Genomic DNA, 18,415 nt, shown 5'->3' on the forward strand with positions numbered 1-18,415 from the left:
AGATTTATCTATCCAAAATGAGATGTATGGATAAACCACCTCAAATCTTTTTGGCAATATAACAATATAACAAAGAACAAATAGTAAAAACATATACATGATAATTTACAAATCTTATAATAAACTATTAAAGACTACCAGAACCCACTGGATTCTCCAATTACATTGAATGACCTACAGGACATAATACAAACCTTCCAACCCAAAAAGGCCTGTGGTGTTGATGGTATCCTAAATGAAATGATAAAATATACAGACCACAAATTCCAATTGGCTAAACATAAACTCTTTAACATCATTCTCAGCTCTGGCATCTTCCCCAATATTTGTAACCAAGGACCCCAATAACTACCGTGGGATATGCGTCAACAGCAACCTTGGGAAAATTCTCTGCATTATCATTAACAGCAGACTTGTATATTTCCTCAGTGATAACAATGTACTGAGAAAATGTCAAATTGGCTTTTACCAAATTACCGTACGACAGACCATGTATTCACCCTGCACACCCTAATTGGCAAACAAACAAACCAAAACAAAGGCAAAGTCTTCTCATGCTTTTGACTCAGGGTCTGCTATATAAATTGATCGAAAGTGGTGTTGGGGGAAAAACATATGACATTATAAAATCAATTTTCACAAACAACAAGTGTGCGGTTAAAATTGGCAAACAACACACACATTTCTTTCAACAGGGCCGTGGGGTGAAACAGGGATGCAGCTTAAGCCCCACCCTTTTCAACGAATTGGCGAGGGCACTAGAACAGTCTGCAGCACCCGGCCTCACCCTACTAGAATCTGAAGTCAAATGTCTACTGTTTGCTGATGATCTGGTGCTTCTGTCCCCAACCAAGGAGGGCCTACAGCAGCACCTAGATTTTCTGCACAGTGAATTTCAGTAAGACAAAAATAATGCTGTTCCAAAAAAGGTCCAGTTGCAAGGACCACAAATACCATCTAGACACTATTGCCGTAGCGCACACAAAAACTATACATAACTCAACCTAAACATCAGCACCACAAGGTAACTTCCACAAAGCTGTGAACAATCTGAGAGACAAGGCAAGAAAGGCCTTCTACGACCTCCCAATTAGAATCTGGCTAAAAATACTTGAATCAGTTATAGAACCCATTGCCCTTTGTGGTTGTGAGGTCTGAGGTCCGCTCACCAACCAAGAATTCACAAAAGCATCCTCCGTTTACAATGTAAAACACCAATACCTGACCACTGTGACTGACCCAAAATTAAGGAAAGCTTAGACTATGTACAGGCTCAGTGAGCATAGCCTTGCTATTGCGAGAGGCCGCCGTAGGCTATGGGCACACTGCCCACAAAATGAGGTGGAAACTGAGCTGCACTTCCTAACCTCCTGTCAAATGTCTGACCATATTCGAGACACATATTTCCCTCAGATTACACAGATCCACAAAGAACTTGAAAACAAATCTAATTTTGATAAACTTTCATATCTACTGGGTGAAATAGCACAGTGTGACATCACAGCAGCCATCAATTGAAATGTAATTTAATTGTAATAAAGATTATGGGTATATTGACAAGATACATGTCTCTCTGCCCCAACAATGGGATCATTGTCCAAAAAGAGGCACAGCGGGCTGTCTAGCTCCCGCCTATCCTTCGTTTGGATTGGTGGATAAAATACATATCATTATTGTAATCCTATTTTGAATATTCAACGTGGGTTGTTGACTTCACCCTCCTGTATTCAATGGAGAGAGATGCTATGCTACTAGCCTCATGTCATGAATCTGTCGGATAGATATCAGTTTGTCTCTGTGAATGGTTTGTCCTCTGACAAATCAACTGTACATTTCGGTGTTCCTCAAGGTTCCGTTTTAGGACCACTATTGTTTTCACTATATATTTTACCTCTTGGGGATGTCATTCGAAAACAAAATGTTAAATTTCACTGCTATGCGGATGACACACAGCTGTACATTTCAATGAAACATGGTGAAGCCCCAAAATTGCCCTCGCTAGAAGCCTGTGTCTTAGACATAAGGAAGTGGATGGCTGCAAACTTTCTACTTTTAAACTCGGACAAAACAGAGATGCTTGTTCTAGGTCCCAAGAAACAAAGAGATCTTCTGTTGAATCTGACAATTAATCTGGATGGTTGTACAGTCGTCTCAAATAAAACTGTGAAGGACCTCGGCGTTACTCTGGACCCTGATCTCTCTTTTGAAGAACATATCAAGACTGTTTCAAGGACAGCTTTTTTCCATCTACGTAACATTGCAAAAATCTGAAACTTTCTGTCCAAAAATGACGCAGAAAAAGTAATCCATGCCTTTGTTACTTCTAGGTTGGACTACTGCAATGCTCTACTTTCCGGCTACCCGGATAAAGCACTAAATAAACTTCAGTTAGTGCTAAATACGGCTGCTAGAATCCTGACTAGAACCAAAAAATTTGATCATATTACTCCAGTGCTAGCCTCCCTACACTGGCTTCCTGTTAAGGCAAGGGCTGATTTCAAGGTTTTACTGCTAACCTACAAAGCATTACATGGGCTTGCTCCTACCTATCTTTCCGATTTGGTCCTGCCGTACATACCTACACGTACGCTACGGTCACAAGACGCGGGCCTCCTAATTGTTCCTAGAATTTCTAAGCAAACAGCTGGAGGCAGGGCTTTCTCCTACAGAGCTCCATTTTTATGGAATAGTCTGCCTACCCATGTGAGAGACGCAGACTCAGTCTCAACCTTTAAGTCTTTACTGAAGACATATCTCTTCAGTAGGTCCTATGATTAAGTGTAGTCTGGCCCAGGGGTGTGAAGGTGAACGGAAAGGCTGGAGCAACGAACCGCCCTTGCTGTCTCTGCCTGGCCGGTTTCCCCTCTCTCCACTGGGATTCTCTGCCTCTGCCCCTATTACAGGGGCTGAGTCACTGGCTTACTGGTGTTCTTCCATGCCGTCCCTAGGAGGGGTGCGTCACTTGAGTGGGTTAAGTCACTGACGTGGTCTCCCTGTCTGGGTTGGCGCCCCCCCTTGGGTTGTGCCGTGGCGGAGATCTTTGTGGGCTATACTCGGCCTTGTCTCGGGATGGTGAGTTGGTGGTCGGAGATATCCCTCCAGTGGTGTGGGGGCTGTGCTTTGGCAAAGTGGGTGGGGTTATATCCTACCTGTTTGGCCCTGTCCGGGGGTATCATCGGATGGTGCCACAGTGTCTCCTGACCCCTCCTGTCTCAGCCTCCAGTATTTATGCTACAGTAGTTTATGTGTCGGGGGGCTAGGGTCTGTCTGTCACATCTGGAGTATTTCTCTTGTCTTTTCCGGTGTCCTGTGTGAATTTAAATATGCTCTCTCTAATTCTCTCTTTCTCTCTTTCTTCTTTCTCTCTCTCGGAGGACCTGAGCCCTAGGACCATGCCTCAGGACTACCTGGCTTGATGACTGCTTGCTGTCCCCAGTTCACCTGGCCGTGCTGCTGCTCCAGTTCCAACTGTTCTGCCTGCAGCTATGGAAGCCTGACCTGTTCACCGGATGTGCCACCTGTCCCAGACCTGCTGCCGAACCCTGACCTGTTCACCGGACGTGCTACCTGTCCCAGACCTGCTGTTTTCAACTCTCTAGAGACAGCAGGAGCGGTAGAGATACTCTCAAAGATCGGCTATGAAAAAGCCAACTGACACTTACTCTTGTGTTACTGACTTGTTGCACCCTCTACAACCACTGTGATTATTATTATTTGACCATGCTGGTCATTTATGAACATTTGAACATCTTGGCCCTGTGCTGTTATAATCTCCACCCGGCACAGCCAGAAGAGGACTGGCCACCCCTCATAGCCTGGTTCCTCTCTAGGTTTCTTCCTAGGTTTTGGCCTTTCTAGGGAGTTTTTCCTAGCCACCGTGCTTCTACACCTGCATTGCTTGCTGTTTGGGGTTTTAGGCTGGGTTTCTGTACAGCACTTTGAGATATCAGCTGATGTAAGAAGGGCTATATAAATACATTTGATTTGATTTGAATATGCATAGCCATTTTGAGACAATTCTGATATAAAGTGTGTTTTCTCAAAGTTACCGGGATGTCCCCATGAGTGACAGAACACTGAGCAATTCACTGCGCAATGCCTCTATTTTCTGCTGGCTTGCCCCACCACCACAGAAAGCACTGAGCTAGGCTGAAACACCTGCATTTTGGAGCTGCCTTACTCAAGAAAACAAAAAAGAGGCCATGTTTGTATGCAGCTTTATTAACTCAATGATATACATTTTTTTTTTACATTGTTTGCAAACTGATATGTGACTCGTATTAATGCCAAAATAACATGCAAAACAGGCAAAGCCAATTTTTGGCCAAAAATGTGGGGCTCAAAACAATGACGGGTCGCCACTGGGGTTAGGTATAAAATCAGATCTTTCAACTGTGTGGCTGTGACCACTCTGCAGAGCTGCCTCCAGAACAACATTCATGACAGAAAACCCTAACCTGAAGCTGGTTCACACATTCAAGTTTGCATGTAGGCTCACTTGTTGTCATAATAAATGCAATTTTTAATATAATACAATGTCAAAATAAATAACATCTTTAAATGCCTCTTAAATATAGAGACAAGGAAATGTAATGGTCACTGATGACTCCCAACTCCGTGTGTGTGTGTAATGCACCTGTGTTTAACGCACCTGAAAGCTATAGCATATATAGGGCCGATAATATATTTATAGTTCATATAGACAAAGCTGTTTTTTCCATTGGCTGACTGACTGACTGACTTGATTATGCCTAACACCTAAATTACAACACCTTCTAAATGTGAAAATGGCCGTTATTGAAGACAACGTTGAATTCATCTGCTTTTATTTGAGGAAAAATAATCCCTTGGTGTATAAAAATAACAGACATTTGATGATCAAACATTGAGGCTACCATGCATTTACCTTAAAATAACTCAGAAACATTTCACATTCTAGCGTCTATTCACAAAGGTATATAGGCTAAATCGATTCTCTTTACACTAAATATGTCGCAACATGCGTGCGAATTTCAATGAATGCAATTTGTTCACATAATTTGTATTGTACCGTACTGTCCTGTATTTCAAGCATATGCATATTCCTTGCTTTTCCAATAAAACGCGGGCACAATTGAGAGGAAATGCAAACCATTTCCATTGACAGGATAATTACAGTTTACACACTGATTTTATGCATGTGCAATTTACATATTTCCTCATTTGCCTTATCTAATTTCAAAGACCCCTCTCATTATACCACATTTCCTGGTTCGACCTTTAACACTCCAGTGGAAGACTAGAAGTTGTATAGCTTTATAGGGCCTAACCTTATCTTGAAAGTACTTTCATTTTAATTAATTGAAATGTATATTCTGAACAGAAATTAAAATCATTCAGTGTGTAGACTAGTTCAAAATAATCTCGAATTGTCTTTTGATTTTCTTTCAATTTCAGGGATTCTAAAATATAATAGTCCTGTACAGTAAACACTCCAATTGTACTTCAGAAAAGTCAATCTCAATAATCCCTATGTTTCGTATTTAAATTTGCTAGATCAGACCCACAGAAAAAAATAACATCTCACAAATACTGCATCTGAAAGTTCGATTTGAGTAAAAATAAAACTTCCAGCAAAACGTATTTGTCAGAGTGAAAATCTAATATGTAATGGATAATCAGGGTAGCGGCTTCAACCGTCGGAGAGATAGTCTACTGTCTCTTCCTTCGTCCAATCTGCGCCATCAGACGCGCGTTGTCGGCCGCTTTTGCGCGCAGGTTCTTGGACTTTTGGATGTCAAAGAGAATGTTCATGATGTTGGTGGGCACATCTAGAGACAGGGTAAACTTGCTTAGCCGGTCATTATTTATGCTGTTCTGGAACATCTTACTCCTTAGCTGCGTCTGACTGAGAAACCTGTAGTTGGCGGGGTAAGTCGAAGTCCTTTTCTCCCGCGACTCTGCGGAGGAGAGAGTGTCTCCGGACTTGAAGAGGGAGCCCCAGCTTTCCGACACTGGGAACTCGTCACTGGGAACGTCGTTCGTCTGAACCTCAGATAGTATTTCATCGTCACAGAGGAGGTTGGAGTCGCTCTGGTACAGTCTGAGACAGAGGCTGGAGGTTGGCGCGCAGAGGACAGCCAGCACAACCAGGGTTCTTATGAACGGCATCATGATATCCTAAGTGATCGGAGAGAGAGAGAGAGAAAACCGTTCGTTTATTGGTCACTAAACTTTAAAAGTTCCCATATATCTGACAAATATAACCCTCTCCATGTTCACCATGCGTAAAGACAATAGTCCAAAAGAGTAGCTCAGTTTTACCGGTTATTGTCTTCCCTATTGTAAAGGATATAAAGCAACACTATGGTTTAAAAATGACTGATCCGATCAATACATTAAGTGAATGATATTGAAATATGTAACTACATTCATGATTTGAGCACACGGAAATGTGCCAGATCAAAAAATATCTTACCAAGTTCCGTGCACTGTAATTCTACAAGACAGTTTTCGCCAGAAAGTCACGTGTGACTAGTACAAACAAAAACAAAAAACACCCTAGATAACAATTGAATATATAATATAAAATAAAATATTGGTAATTCCAGCGTTTTAAAATTCGGGCTTCCCTGATTTCCCAACCTCGTTCTCGCCTTGTTCTTTCCGCGTCTTCTGATCACGAATTTGGCTCGCACGTCCATTCGTTCGGAATTCATTCGTGCGCCAGAACTAACGTCATAGGGTTGACATGTTTGGTCTCTTCTCTCTCAAAGATCACACACTGACTCTGATGCGTTGACACCCCCTTGCAAGGATCCATTTCGTCACCCCTTCTGACACTTTTGTAACACATCCGATTTATCCTACAAAGCTATTTGCAGTTTCAAACGTTTTAACCAGATTGTGTCAGCCAATGTCATGTTTTTCCAATAGTTTCAACATATCGCTCGTGAGTAGCCTGAAAATGAAAAGCTCACTACTTGTTGATGCAATGGCATTCAGCACCATGGACAGCTCCACGCGCACAATGCTTTCCATGCGCAGTGCACAACCTTCTGAACAATATTTTCAGATGTTTACCTCTGGGCCTTGATTCTCTTGATTAAAAAATATCTGACAATCAATAGAAATAAATACTTGTATTAAAAATTACTTTTTAGGAGGTTATCTTGTTTTTACAGGCTATAGAGTAGGGGCGTTGCACAGATCAGAGTAGGCATGAGGAAGGCTAGAGGAAACAAAGAGATGTCTTGGAATATTCCATGAGGTAAACAACAGGTCCACTTCATGAACTTTCAATTAAAGTTCTTTGAGTTTATCTCCTATCCTTAAGAGTATCTAATTAACATAATCCGCCAGTTTAAGGTAAAGATGTAATTTTTTTCGCCACTTTCAACCGCAGAGCTACAGCGCTGTGTATCAGACCAGGAGACATCCCAAAAATCGGTCTTGTCACTAAACCGTCTGTAGCGTCCGAACCGAGTCGTGACTTGAGTGAATGTATAGACAAGGACAGCGTTCATCTCAGCAGGCAGGCTCATCCACACTGTGTGCCCATATGGTTGGTGCCCATTATGCTGGATCAATCCTAGTCCGTCTTTGGTTTTGAGGTGATTGTATCAAAATGCTTAATTCAGGAAAGATGTCATCAAGCATGCTTTATAGAAGGGTTGACCTCTACTACTGTTAATTCACTCGGTTCTGTGTGACTCACTTGGTACGAGCATGGTGCTGAAGAAATGAGTTCAATTAACACGCGTCACAAACTGTTAGGCGCTTTCGATAAAAGGGTCTGCTCAGTGACATATACGGTGCCTTCAGAAAGTATTCACACCCCTTGACTCTTTCCACATTCTGTTGTTACAGGATAACACTTAGATTTGTTTGTCACTGGCCTACACACAATACCCCATAAATCAAAGTGGAATTATGTTTGCCGAAATTTTGACAAATTAATAAAAAAATAAGTATTCAACCCCTTTGTTATGGCAAGCCTAAATCAGTTCATGAGTAAAAATGTGCTTAATCAGTCACATAATAAGTTGCATGGACCCATTAAAACACAATTTCAAACAGATTCAACCACAAAGACAAGGGAGGTTTTCCAATACCTCGCAAAGAAGGGCACCAATTGGTAGATTGGTATAAAAAAAACAGACATTGAATATCCCTTTCAGCATGGTGACGTTTGTATTATTATTATTTTATTTTTTTATCAACCCATCCATCAACCCCCATCTTCGGATGACAAAAATATATATTTTTTTGTTTTACAGCTTTTTGGTTACATTTACATACATTTTACATATTACATTTCACCTATATGGTACATGGTGAAGTTAATAATTAAACTTTGGATGGTGTATCAATACACCCAGTTACTACAAAGATACAGGCGTCCTTAACTCAGTTGCCAGAAAGGAAAGAAACTACACAGGGATTTCACCATGAGGCCAATGGTGACTTTAAAACAGTTACAGAGTTTAATGGCTGGGATAGGAGAAAACTGAGGATGGTTCAACAACATTGTAGTTACTCCACAATACTAACCTAAATGACAGAGTGAAAAGAAGGAAGCCTGTACAGAATACAAATATTCCAAAACATGCATCCTGTTTGCAACAAGGCTAACTGAAGTAATACTGGTAAAAATGTGGAAAACCTATCCACTTTTTGTCCTGAATACAACTTTTTTATTGATTTATTTAACCTTTATTTAACCAGGTAAGACCCATTGAGGTTAAGAACCTCTTTTGTGAGGGTAACCTGGTAAGAAGGCAAAACAGGGAAATAGCAGCGTTTACATTAAACATTTACAAAATACACCCAAAATACAAAGTGTCCCAAGTTACGGATGGATACAATTGAATATTAGAAAGAACTGCAGCTATCACAAACAGTGTTGTCGATCAGAGTCTTAAAAACAGGCAGGACACTAACTCCCCTAACTTTAATATCTTTTGAAGCATGTTCCAGGATGAAGGGGCATTATGGGAAAAATATTGTTCCCCCATCTCAGTTCTAGCCTTAGGAACAGACAAGGACAGCAGCGACTGTGAACGAAGTGACTGATCTAGTCAGTGTGATATGTTTCGGGCAATTCCAATACAACACATTACTGAGTACCACTCTCCATATTTTCAAGCATAGTGGTGGCTGCATCATGTTATGGGTATGCTTGTAATAATTAAGGACTGGGGAGTTGTTCAGGTTAAAAATTAAACAGAATGGAGCTAAGCACAGGAAACATCCTAGAGGAAAACCTGCTTCAGTCTGCTTTCACACCAGACACTGGGAGATTTAATTCACCTTTCAGCAGGACAATAACCTAAAACACAAGGCCAAATATACACTGGAGTTGCTTACCAAGAAGACAGTGAATTTGAAACAAATTTGACTTATTCCTTTAACTATATATATATATATATATATATATATATATATATATTTATTTATTTATTTTGTTACCGGTTTTGTTTTTTTCATTTATATTTGGAGGCAGCATGTTCGCACATAGGGTGCACCGATTGGTGTCACCTTGTTAGTAAGTATGTATTACACCTGTGCTGGCTTGTCCATCTCGTTAGTCGGTGTTACATCTGTGCTGGCTTGTCCATCTAGTTAGTCGGTGTTACATCTGTGCTGGCTTGTCCATCTCGTTAGTCGGGAGGTGTTACACCTGTGTTGGCTTGTCCATCTCATTAGTCGGGAGGTGTTTCACCTGTGTTGGCTTGTCCATCTCATTAGTCGGGAGGTGTTTCACCTGTGCTGGCCCAGGTGATATTTAAAAGTGGCTGGCCAAGGTGATATTTAGGAGTGGCTGGCCCAGGTGATATTTAAAAGTGGCTGGCCAAGGTGATATTTAGGAGTGGCTGGCCCAGGTTATATTTAAGAGTGGCTGGTCCAGGTAATATAGATGTGTGTAGGTTAGTGTATTTTCTGTAGGGAAGCTAGTGATCCATCATGCATGACATTCCTGGGAGTGTGTAAACATACACTGCTCAAAAAAATAAAGGGAACACTTAAACAACACAATGTAACTCCAAGTCAATCACACTTCTGTGAAATCAAACTGTCCACTTAGGAAGCAACACTGATTGACAATACATTTCACATGCTGTTGTGCAAATGGAATAGACAACAGGTGGAAATTATAGGCAATTAGCAAGACACCCCCAATAAAGGAGTGGTTCTGCAGGTGTTGACCACAGACCACTTCTCAGTTCCTATGCTTCCTGGCTGATGTTTTGGTCACTTTTGAATGCTGGCGGTGCTTTCACTCTAGTGGTAGCATGAGACGGAGTCTACAACCCACACAAGTGGCTCAGGTAGTGCAGCTCATCCAGGATGGCACATCAATGCGAGCTGTGACAAGAAGGTTTGCTGTGTCTGTCAGCGTAGTGTCCAGAGCATGGAGGTGCTACCAGGAGACAGGCCAGTACATCAGGAGACGTGGAGGAGGCCGTAGGAGGGCAACAATCCAGCAGCAGGACCGCTACCTCCGCCTTTGTGCAAGGAGGAGCAGGAGGAGCACTGCCAGAGCCCTGCAAAATGACCTCCAGCAGGCCACAAATGTGCATTGGTATGAGGGCCCGACGTCCAGAGGTGGGGGTTGTGCTTACATCCCAACACCGTGCAGGACGTTTGGCATTTGCCAGAGAACAGCAAGATTGGCAAATTCGCCACTGGCGCCCTGTGCTCTTCACAGATGAAAGCAGGTTCACACTGAGCACATGTGACAGACGTGACAGAGTCTGGAGACGCCGTGGAGAACATTCTGCTGCCTGCAACATCCTCCAGCATGACCGGTTTGGCAGTCATGGTGTGGGGTGGCATTTCTTTGGTGGGCCGCACAGCTCTCCATGTGCTCGCCAGAGGTAGCCTGACTGCCATTAGGTACCGAGATGAGATCCTCAGACCCCTTGTGAGACATATGCTGGTGCTGTTGGCCCTGGGTTCCTCCTAATGCAAGACAATGCTAGACCTCGTGTGGCTGGAGTGTGTCAGCAGTTCCTGCAAGAGAAAGGCATTGATGCTATGGACTGGCCCGCCCGTTCCCCAGACCTGAATCCAATTGAGCACATCTGGGACATCATGTCTCGCTCCATCCACCAACGCCACGTTGCACCACAGACTGTCCAGGAGTTGGCGGATGCTTTAGTCCAGGTCTGGGAGGAGATCCCTCAGGAGACCATCCGCCACCTCATCAGGAGCATGCCCAGGCATTGTAGGGAGGTCATACAGGCACGTGGAGGCCACACACACTACTGAGCCTCATTTTGACTTGTTTTAAGGACATTACATCAAAGTTGGATCAGCCTGTAGTGTGGTTTTCCACTTTAATTTTGAGTGTGACTCCAAATCCAGACCTCCATGGGTTGATAAATTGGATTTCCATTGATTATTTTTGTGTGATTTTGTTGTCAGCACATTCAACTATGTAAAGAAAAAAGTATTTAATAAGATTATTTCATTCATTCAGATCTAGGATAAGTTATTTTAGTGTTCCCTTTATTTTTTTGAGCAGTGTATATATTTTTTACCATAGCATTTTTGTATGTTCTCTATAGTTATGTACTTGAAAATGTTTTTTGACCAATTCGGCACATTTGGGCAAACTCCTGGCAGACTTGTGTAGTGATGTAATTCTTCACTGGATTAGTCTGAAACTTTGCACACACACTGCTGCTATCTTGTGGACAACATCTAAATTACACCTGGAATCCTATTTCAATGTATGGTCTTTCTCTTCAAAGGTAGAAAAATAGAAAACGCATATTTTTTTGTTTGTATTATCTTTTACCAGATCCAATGTGTTATATAATTTCACATTTCCACAAACTTCAAAGTGTTTCCTTTCAAATGGTATCAATAATATACATATCCTTGCTTCAGGTCCTGAGCTACAGGCAGTTAGATTTTGGTATGTCATTTTAGGCGAAAATTGAAAAAAAGGGTCCAATCGTTAGGAGGTTTCAAGAGTGGCTGGCCCAGGTGATATTTAAGAGTGGCTGACCCAGTGCTCCAGTTGAGCTTGAAATTGCATCAGCTGAGACGCAATTTCGAGCTCAACCTATTTAAGTTTGAAAGAAGCCTGAGTTTTGGGTTTTCCCATGTTTATTTTGGTTCATATTCTTTTTATTCCCTATCCTAAGTTGTGGGTTTTTCTTTTAGTTTGGCTTTTTGGAGGCAAACCTAGTGAGCATCCATGGTGGGTGTCTTTTAGAAACCCTTACTATTGGCTTTGCCAACTTTCAGTGGGCACCCACATGGGTGACTTTCAGAACCCCTTTCTGGTTTGTTTTAGTTGTCAAAGTGATTTGTCTTTGTTATTTCCCTTTGTTGTGAACGACATTTTGAATTTGTCAGCTGGGAACGTAACAATATTGTAAAATTACTAAGTCAAGTCTGTTCCTTTACCAACCCCCTTCCATCCATCCATCCATCCATCCATCCATCCATCCAACCAACCTATTTCAATCAGGATTCCCCTGCTACCGAGCGTAGACGGTGTGTCCTCTCCTCTGACAAATACAGCCCTCTGTTCCCTTGCTGGGCTCTCATCTGGCCCTCAGCCTGCATGATGTCACCCCCTGTTGCGGGGACATATGTAGTGGAGAGAGGTGGCAAGGCAGGCAGGCAGGTGGGTAGTCAGCCACCCCCGGGTGTTTTAGCCTTAATAAGCCTGGTGGGATACTGGTGCTTTATGTACAGTAGGTGATAGGGTTGTGTAATGTGAGCTAAGGGGAAAGGAGGGATGGAGAGAGTTTTGGGAAAGGGGAGAATATGATCATTGTGAAAAGAGAGACAAAAGGTGAGAGAAGAGCGGTGGAAAGAGAGAGTGAGTGTATGTGTGTGGGTTGGAGAGAGATTCTCTCAATAGGGAATTCAGTGGCTCAAGCATGGAGAGAGTCCTGAGAGAGAGCCAACACGGCAGCATTTAGACCAGTTACTTAGCCAAGATTCAAAGTAACCGTCCAAATACAAGTGCAAAAAATAGGTCACGACACGCACCCACGTACACACCCACGCATGTACACATGCACGTACACACACACACTTATGCAGATACACACACGTATGCACGTACATACACACACACACACCAGTGGAGGCTCCTCAGAGGAGGAAGGAGAGGACCATCCTCAGTGAATTTCATTAAAATTAAAAATAGTGAAACATTTAAAAAGTTATCCTTTTTAGATAAAACTCTGCAAAATATATTCACGTCACCAAATAATTGATTAAAACACACTGTTTTGCAATGAAGGTCTACAGTAGCCTCAACAGCACTCTGTAGGGTAGCACCATGGTGTAGCCAGAGGACAGCTAGCTTCCGTCCCCTTCTGGGTACATTGACTTCAAAAACCTAGGAGGCTCATGGTTCTCACCCCCTTCCTTAGACTTACACAGTAATTATGACAACTTCCCCGAGGATATCCTCCAACCTATCAGAGCTCTTGTAGCATGAACTGAGATGTTGTCCACCCAATCAAAGGATCAGAAAATGAATCTAGAACTGAAAACATAAGCTACAGCTACTTTCCGCAGGTGCTGGAGTTGTAGGCAAACTCATGGAAAACAGAAAGGAAAATGCACACTGCTGCCTATGCTCCCAGGTGATATTTATTTATAACAACGTTGTTATAAATAAATATCACCTGGGAGCATGAGCAGCAGTGTTCAGTGTTTTCCTTTCTGTTTTCCAAGCTTTGGTTTTACAAATTTATTGCCACTGGGGCCCACCGGTGTAACTGCTAAACTGCTTACTGACGGTACACTGTAACGTTACTGCATGGTTGTAGCGGGTTTACTAACACGTTAGTTCTATTAGTTCTATGATGTTACTTCAGCTAATATGGTGACAATGGTGTACAATTACGACAATTACGTCATTTAGCAGACGCTCTTATTCAGAGCGACTTACAGTAGTGAATGCATACATTTCATTTCATGCATTTATTTTTTTTGTACTGGCCCCCCGTGGGAATCGAACCCACAACCCTGGCGTTGCACACACCAATCTGGCGTTGTAAACACCATGCTCTACCAACTGAGCAGAGGCTGTGACTGTGTAGGCTGTGGCTGTGTAGGCTGTGTGTAGCGGTCATGATATGAAGGTTTGGCTTGGAAAGTTTTTTTTGCCTGGTTACATACAGCTGATGTGTTGTTAGTTGAAGTCCACAAGCAAAGGGAAAAGGTGAGAGGAGGAGTGTGCATGGATGCGAGAAGGAAGACAACAAGCTGTTTGTATGTGGCTATTTTATGTGTTGTTTGCATGTGATCAAGGGTGTATTCATTCCGCCGATTCTGTTGAAAACGTTTTTTAACGGAAGCAAACGGAATTGAACGGGGATAAACATACCTGAATTTGTACTCTAATTTGCAACTGTTGGACTAATGATTACACCGTAGATCAGCTAGATGCAGGCAAGAGTGTGTAAGACGGTATTGAACGTGTCACTGTCTGTTCGTGTGTCACGGTCTGTCACCTCAAATCTTTCTCTCGACCTGTAAACTTTCATTCATAGGCTAGATTGTAGCAACCTCATGATGGGTACAGGGAAAATGTGAAAATGTGAGTATCATGTAGTAGTAGGGTGAACGGAATATGAATGAAAGTCATGCAATATGTTGTAATAAAACTAGTCCTCCCTCATCTTAAACGGCACCGACCCTCACTGACACACACAGTGGTAAAGGAACGTCATAGACTCATTGTTGTGATTCACTGACACACACAGTGGTAAAGGAACGTCATGGACTCATTGTTGTGATTCACTGACACACACAGTGGTAAAGGAACGTCATAGACTCATTGTTGTGATTCAGTGACACACACAGTGGTAAAGGAACGTCATAGACTCATTGTTGTGATTCACTGACACACACAGTGGTAAAGGAACGTCATGGACTCATTGTTGTGATTCACTGACACACACAGTGGTAAAGGAACGTCATAGACTCATTGTTGTGATTCACTGACACACACAGTGGTAAAGGAACGTCATAGACTCATTGTTGTGATTCACTGACACACACAGTGGTAAAGGAACGTCATGGACTCATTGTTGTGATTTAATGACACACATTCAAATAGTAAACACTCATTATAAATTCACATAAACAGTGCCAAACAATGCCAATCATGTACCAATACAATAAACATATTTCAGTAGTATCAGGGTTTAAGTGTTAAAAACTATTTCAGTAGTATCAGGGTTTAAGTGTTAAAAACTATTTCAGTAGTATCAGGGTTTAAGTGTTAAAAACTATTTCAGAAGTATCAGGGTTTAAGTTTTAACAACTATTTCAGTAGTATCAGGGTTTAAGTGTTAAAAACTATTTCAGTAGTATCAGGGTTTAAGTGTTAAAAACTATTTCAGTAGTATCAGCGTTTAAGTGTTAAAAACTATTTCAGTAGTATCAGGGTTTAAACTCTTTCAGCAGTATCAGGGTTTAAACTATTTCAGTAGTATCAGGGTTTAAGTGTTAAAAACTATTTCAGTAGTATCAGGGTTTAAGTGTTAAACTATTTCAGCAGTATCAGGGTTTAAACTATTTCAGTAGTATCAGGGTTTAAGTGTTAAAAACTTAAAACAATAAGAACAAATGATGCACTTAGAAGTAGTACTATAGAATGTGATATACTATAGTACTATATAATGTGTTATGCTATGGTACTATAGAACATGCTATACTACAGTACTATAGAATGTGCTATACTATACTATAGTACTATAGAATGTGCTATACTATGATACTATAGAATGTGCTATACTATACTATAGTACTATAGAATGTGCTATACTATAGTACTATAGAATGTGCTATACTATAGTACTATAGCATGTGCTATACTATAGTACTATAGAATGTGCTATACTATACTATAGTACTATAGAATGTGCTATACTATAGTACTATAGAATGTGGTATACTATAGTACTATAGAATGTGCTATACTATAGTACTATAGAATGTGCTATACTATAGTACTATAGAATGTGCTATACTATACTATAGTACTATAGAATATGCTATACTATAGTACTATAGAATGTGGTATACTATAGTACTATAGAATGTGCAGGCTACCTTTTGATTAAAACATGAAAGAACACATTCATAACATTCACATGGTGAGTCACTATAATTGTCATAGTCAATAGAAAATATAATGCCTGTATTAGACCTGGGTTCAAATACTTGAAAAATAATTTGAGCATTAGCTTAAGACTGCCTGGAGTCCCAGATGGGCAGGATTTTGCAGTTTTGGGACTTTTCTATTGGGTTATTAAGCCAGGCAAGCTCAAACAGGCACAGAAAAAGCATTTCAAATGATTTTGCAAATATATGAAACCCATGCAGCTCTGGTCTATATGGGCTTTTCTCTCAAGTGTGGATAATCATTAGGTTACTTTAAATATAAAAAAACTGATCTGCACAAAAATTCTAACATTTTACACTGTGGCATTTACAAAAAAAGAATTGTCTTGATTGGCGGCTGTTTCTCACCTTCTAGGCTCGAGACCTGTGAAGAAACAATGAATGTGTTATGTAATGCAACAATAGTGTACTGCCCCTCCTTCTTTGAGATTGCATTTGTGTGTGCCAGACTTATGTCAAATACATTTGTCAAACGGCAAGCTAAATCAAGTGCACTTCAAATAATGTGTTTGACCCGGCTGGCTGGTGTTTGCCCATGTTTATCCCAAGATTCACAATGGCTGTCTAGATTACCTCTCTCTTTTCTAGTGCCAGCTCTGGCTAGTCTGATTGGTTCCTTCCATCGTTGACCCCTTCTATTCCTGAATACCAACCTTGGCCTTGATTGATGGTGCATTCAAGTGCTGCATTTTCTTTTAGGAAATGTACTGTTGGTAGTTGTCAACAGACATGCTAGTTGTCACAACGGACATATTTTGAATAAATGTACACTACCATTCAAAAGACGCCTCACAAGTCCTCAACTGGCAGCTTCATTAAATAGTTTCCGCAAAACACCAGTCGCAACGTCAACAGTGAAGAGGCGACTCGGGGATGCTGGCCTTCTAGGCAGAGTTCCTCTGTCCAGGGTCTGTGTTCTTTTGCCGATCTTAATCTTTTCTTATTATTGGCCAGTCTGAGATATGGCTTTTTCTTTGCAACTCTGCCTAGAAGGCCAGCATCCCAGAGTTGCCTCTTCACTGTTGACGTTGAGACTGGTGTTTTGCGGGAACTATTTAATGCAGCTGCCAGTTGAGGACTTGTGAGGCGTCTGTTTCTCAAACTAGACACTCTAATGTACTTGTCCTCTTACTCAGTTGTGCAATGGGGCCTCCCACTTTTTCTATTCTGGTTAGAGCCAGTTTGCGCTGTTCTATGAAGGGAGTAGTACACAGCGTTGTACGAGATCTTCAGTTTCTTGGCAATTTCTCGCATGGAATAGCCTTCATTACTCAGATCAAGAATAGACTGACGAGTTTCAGAAGAAACTTCTTTGTTTCTGGCCATTTTGAGCCTGTAATCGAACTCAAATGCTGATGCTCCAGATACTCAACTAGACTAAAGAAGGCCAGTTTTATTGCTTCTTTAATCAGGACAACAGTTTTCAGCTATGCTAACATAATTGCAAAAGGGTTTTCTAATGATCAATTAGCCTTTTAAAATGATAAACTTGGATTAGCTAACACAACGTGTCATTGGAACACAGGAGTGATGGTTGCTGATAATGTGCCTCTGTACGCCTATGTAGATATTCCATAAAAAATCTGCCATTTCCAGCTACAATAGTCACTTACAACATTAACAATGTCTACACTGTATTTCTGATCAATTTTATGTTATTTTAATGGACAAATAAATAAGCTTTTCTTTCAAAAACAAGGACATTTTTAAGTGACCCCAAACTTTTGAACTGTAGTGTATATGTCTCATTCCCAAATCTCCTCCTGTCATTCCCTAGTCATCCCTAGCGGTTCCCTACCTCTCCTCTGCTTCCCAAATCTCCTCCTGTCATTCCCTAGTCATCCCTAGCAGTTTCCTACCTCTCCTCTGCTTCCCAAATCTCCTCCTGTCATTCCCTAGTCATCCCTAGCAGTTTCCTACCTCTCCTCTACTTCCCAAATCTCCTCCTGTCATTCCCTAGTCATCCCTAGCAGTTTCCTACCTCTCCTCTGCTTCCCAAATCTCCTCCTGTCATTCCCTAGTCATCCCTAGCGGTTCCCTACCTCTCCTCTGCTTCCCAAATCTTCTGAAGTTATTCCAATAGAATACAATATTTGCTTTATTGGTCCATTTGGACTGAAAAATCCTTATTTTTTTGCTGTCACAGTACCCAACCTGCCTCTGGAGCAATTAGGGGTAAAATGCCATGCTCAAGGGCACAACGGTGCTAGATAGCACATGGGATATTGAAGCCAGTAACCCTCCGGCTGTTGGTTCACCTCCC

The 18,415-nt window shown here is 41.5% G+C and overlaps 1 protein-coding gene across 1 annotated transcript; it reads right to left on the minus strand.

Annotated features, from left to right (window-relative positions):
- Positions 1-5,691: 5,691 nt before the first annotated feature.
- LOC106576568 (urocortin-3) lies at positions 5,692-6,150 on the minus strand. The gene has a single exon (XM_014153794.1). The coding sequence runs from the start codon at positions 6,148-6,150 to the stop codon at positions 5,692-5,694; it is 459 nt and encodes a 152-aa protein (XP_014009269.1).
- Between the last annotated feature and the right edge of the window lie 12,265 nt (positions 6,151-18,415).

This window comes from Salmo salar, chromosome ssa17 (assembly GCF_905237065.1).
Source record: "Salmo salar chromosome ssa17, Ssal_v3.1, whole genome shotgun sequence".
Classification (NCBI taxonomy): Eukaryota; Metazoa; Chordata; class Actinopteri; order Salmoniformes; family Salmonidae; genus Salmo; species Salmo salar.

Bases quoted from the DNA above. Each gene is read 5' to 3' on its own strand.
- LOC106576568 (XM_014153794.1), bottom strand. From the start codon at position 6,150: ATGCCGTTCATAAGAACCCTGGTTGTGCTGGCTGTCCTCTGCGCGCCA.